Genomic DNA, 4,575 nt, shown 5'->3' with positions numbered 1-4,575 from the left:
TTGTAATGCAGGCGAAATTAAATTTTTTTGATGTAATCTTCAAAAGTGTTTACGAAGTCGTTATTTTATACTACCTTGTGGTAGTCGTATGCATACTATTGTATTATTATTCTAAGTGGAAAAATATTGTATTGTAAGTTTTGTATATAAAGTTACCAATGTGTGGATTGATCATTATTCAACGTTGAAATGTTATCCTTATTCTGTTCAGAATTGATCACACATGAACAATGTTGTGTGATTGTAAATTTTGTATGTGTGAGTCAGAATTCATCGTTGAAAAGTGATCGATGTAGGACCCGTATTCTGGTCAAAATGTTTTTTGGGAGTTATTTCCTGTTGTTTGTTTTAAATATTAAACGTAATAATGTGAAGTGTCATTATTCAGCGTCGAAAATCAAATCAGGTGTACTGTTCAACAGGGATGTTTTGATTTTTACTTTTCAACAGAAAAAGGGGACATTTTGCATAGTTGAATAATGAACCAGGGTCACTTTTCAACGGGTCTCACTATTCAACGTTTCACCGGCGCTACCAACAAGAGTGTCTCTCCCGTCTCGGTTGATATACCTTCCGTTTGCTCTTCACCTCCCGCAGTCCCTGTCCACCCCCCCAAACAGGACGGTCATTTGAGACGATGGACTATGCTAGAAGGCCATGGTGGGCTGTTTGTAGACGTGGTTCGCGTCCTTCTTTGTTCAGTGAGACCCGTAAAGAGGTTAGAATTGGTCTTTGGCAACCTATGCTTATCGTGAGGCGTCTGTGCTTATCGTAAAAGGCGTCTTACGGGATTGGGTAATAATGCTCGCTGACTTGGTGGATGCATGTCATCTCATCCCATTTGGATAAATGTTCATGATATCAATCATTGGAACGTCAGAGAGCCGTCATACAGCTTGAATATTGCTGAGTGCGGCGTTAAATAACAAACAAAGTGTTCAGTGACTCCCTGCTGTGTTAATATAGTATTTAAAATGTTTACATATGTCACACACGGTCAAAAACCGGAAGAGACGTCTTCATACCAAGAAGGTGTACTTAACCGCTTGTCAATATATAAGGTTATAATCATTGTGGTAGATTAATATGCATAACTAAATGTACTTGATGTTTTATACTGATAAGTTGTCCTCAGTATATTGTCCTTTGAATATAATATTTTGATATCAATACTGACAACTTGTTGATTTGTTGATATTTTATTCCGCTTGACCCCAAACACGGGTGAGCGGCAACAACATCACACCCACAGTAAGTTTATATTATTCGGTGAATATCGCAGATATTCACTTCAAACAAAAGTCATTACGATACAGTACATACATTGTTTGTTTGCTTGGGTCTTTTGCAACTGTCTATCGTGGGAGAATGGATGACTCCTACACAGTAAAACCAATAATGGTATTAATGTGTTTCAAAAATACAAGATCGATGTATTCTTGTTGCAGGCCATTTCATTTTTTTCAACAGTGTGAATGAAGTATAATTCTTTTTTTTCATAAATTTTAGGGAACCATATTATTTTTCACATACGATCCACACTTCCCCAAAGAAGGATCGGTCACTTACGTGTCATTATAATATTTCTATGTATAAAGATTTGTGATGGTGATGTATTCTTTGGTTTCAGACATAATGCTGAGGGCACTGCTTGTTGTGCTGACAGTGAATCTGTGCCAAGGAAGTGGACATGTTTGTGACTTGTATTTTGACAAACAATATGGAGGCATCTTTGCTGACTGTACGGGGAGAAAACTCCAACAGGTTCCAAACTACCTTCCGGGAAACATAACAACCCTGGATATCAGTGGGAATGATCTGAAAATAGTCCAAAATAACACATTTTACAAATTTAACAAGCTCATTTATCTGAACATGAACATGAACCTTTTGTCAAAGTTTGAGCCACGGGCATTTAGTGGCTTGTTCAATCTTACCACTCTCCTTCTTGCCCGAAACAAATTAAGAGACGACAAAATGTCTTTCCCAGATGAACTTTTCCAGGACCTTACAAGTTTGCAAACTCTTAATATCGAACAGAATGAAATGTCCTCGTATCCAGATTGGGTGTTTCTTCCTCTCGTCAACCTCCACAGTCTGTATATTGACTCAGTTCCTGCTCCTTTGTTTGGTTCAGGATTCTCCAAACTAGCAAATTTGAAATTGTTACAGATGGATTCACGGTTTCTGTATGAAGGAACATGTTCAACCGCACATCTCACAAATGAAACATTTCAGAGTCTAATTGAAACCAAACTTGAAGTTTTGATTTTAAACTTTTGCTCACATTTATCACACTGCGAGTCTGGCGTTTTAGAGCCACTAATATTTCTAAAACATTTGGAACTTACCCATAATCAAATAGGAATTCACAATGCTTTACATCTTCTGCATCCCTTCGTAAAACAGAATATGAATAGAATTTGGTTCAATAGTACATTCAAGTTCAAAAGGCAAAATGAAAAAGACATTGTCGATAGAGTCCTAACTAAACAAAGTATGCGTTATTTGACCCAAATATGTGTCACTGAAGTATCTTTGAGAAGTAACCAAATATATTTGATTGAATTTGCATCAATTTACAAAGATCCGTTTGAAGGATGTGTGAAAGTGCTGGATGTGTCTGACAACTATATTGTTGGGGATGTGGTTATAATTTTTTTCCTGCTCAAATTTTCTAAACTTGAATATTTGGATGTCAGCTTTCAAAGACAGGATGATGACTTTCCAAGTTCTGCTACATTAAATGGAATGATTTCTGTAACAATCAAATTGCCCCCTAACCTTGTGTATTTTGGTTTTTCTGGTTCAATGACAGGTGCCAAAGGTATGAAAGAAATTGTCTTTCAAAACACACACAATCTTGAAACTGTAATGTTTGCTTTTAACTTCTTGTTTGGTTTAATGAACATGAGGGGTTTGGAAAATGTGAGTAATGTTGATTTGTCAGGAAATAAGCTTGCCAATGCGTTTGATTTTCACTCATTTGCAAACGCAAAGCGGTTATCTTTACGAAATTGCAAATTACATTTTGTCCTTGAACCCTTTAGTGCACACAGCATATTCAGTTCAATGAAATCTTTGGAATATTTGGATGTCTCCATGAATCAGCTCCGATTTATACAACTACTTCCACTTTCAGATACAATCGTTCATCTAAATCTATCGCATAATGAGTTTGATACCATTCCCATTGAAACACTTGATTATCCACGCCTTATCCATATCGATTTGTCATTCAACCTCATTGGATATCTGGATAAAGATACCAGATCGAAACTCGACTTGTCAGCTGAAAAGAACAACCTCAAACTTATTGTACAAGGAAACACCTTTTCGTGTAGCTGTGAAAATCTAGACTTCATTCTTTGGTTGATGGATACACCAGTGATTTCTGAGTCTGACAGGAACTTCGCGTGCATTCTGAATAATGGCACAATGACTGGAACCGTTGATGTGGCCCACAATTATAAAAGTCTAAATCGCTACTGTACAGGGAAATTGACCCTCAGTCTCTCAGTCACATTTATGGTGGTAATATTTACTTCCATTTCTGCATCATACATGCTCTCCAAGAATCCAATGCGATATCGTAATGCTTTGATGAGAATATTTGGATTAGGAATCAAATATTTAACACCCAAAGATTTTGCTTTCACCTTCTATATCGGATATTGTGGCGCTGATATCCCTTTTATCTATCAGAAACTGCGACCAGCATTGGAACTGCATAATTCCCCTGTACGTCTCTTTCTGAAGGATCGTGATGTTCTTCCGGGGGTTGTTATCGCCGACGGTATTATTTGCGGTATCACTAACAGTTGGAAGTCTGTCCTGGTGATTTCAGATGACTTTCTTGAAGATGTGTCTCAGTGGTCACAGTTTACTATTGATGCAGCCCTGTACTCCTTATCGGATCTTATTCCTAACCGTATTATTGTGCTACTTGTGGGCGCTGTGCAGGTGGAGGATCTCCCCGAGAGTCTGTTGAATGTGGTGGAAGAGGAGTGCATACTGCGTGTTGAGGATTACCAGAATGGAGGTGAGACTCTGTGGAAGGATCTGAGAAAAATTGCCGGTGATTGATAAGGTCAAACGTCTTCATTGTTAGAACTTCTATGCAGCAACCCAATGGATGGTAGGAAGAGAGTTCAACTGGTTGAGGACTAGCTGCCCTATTGCAATGTCCTGGTTGCTGTCGTTCTGTGTGCACCTTTTCATATTTTTTTAATGTCAGATGATTTGGCCAAAAAGTACTGTGATCTGAATTTGAAACAATGTTTGAAATTGTGAATTAATTGTAAATTAATTGTTATGAAAATATGTCTACATACATATGTAATGTCTTCGGTACACTTACATCTGTACTTATACGGTTTACATATCCCTTGAGTTCTATCTATTCCAATATGTTTTTGTTTTTTTTCAAATTAAGAATTTATCAGAATTGCATCCAAATGAGCTGTAATTTATGCGTATGTTTGTATGGTTGCATTCAGTATTAATTTAGAAATATGCATTTCCTTAAAACCCTTAATGATGTCAACCTTTGTAAATACATATCCGTTAATTGTA

At 37.1% G+C, this 4,575-nt stretch overlaps 1 protein-coding gene across 1 annotated transcript; it reads left to right on the top strand.

Annotated features, from left to right (window-relative positions):
• The first annotated feature begins 1,635 nt into the window (after positions 1-1,635).
• On the top strand, positions 1,636-4,341 carry LOC139474590 (toll-like receptor 4). Its single transcript, XM_071257662.1, has one exon. It carries the CDS (start codon positions 1,636-1,638, stop codon positions 4,084-4,086), a length of 2,451 nt encoding a protein of 816 aa, XP_071113763.1. The 3' UTR covers positions 4,087-4,341.
• The last annotated feature ends 234 nt before the right edge of the window (positions 4,342-4,575 follow it).

The sequence above is a fragment of the Haliotis cracherodii genome, unplaced genomic scaffold, assembly GCF_022045235.1.
Source record: "Haliotis cracherodii isolate W230 unplaced genomic scaffold, xgHalCrac1.p SCAF_3, whole genome shotgun sequence".
NCBI lineage: Eukaryota > Metazoa > Mollusca > Gastropoda > Lepetellida > Haliotidae > Haliotis > Haliotis cracherodii.
Note: the sequence above shows the minus strand (reverse complement) of the source record. Positions and strands in the feature narration are given on the sequence as shown.

What these genes read in the sequence shown, in the direction of transcription:
- LOC139474590 (XM_071257662.1), top strand. Translation starts at nt 1,636, where the DNA reads ATGCTGAGGGCACTGCTTGTTGTGCTGACAGTGAATCTGTGCCAAGGA.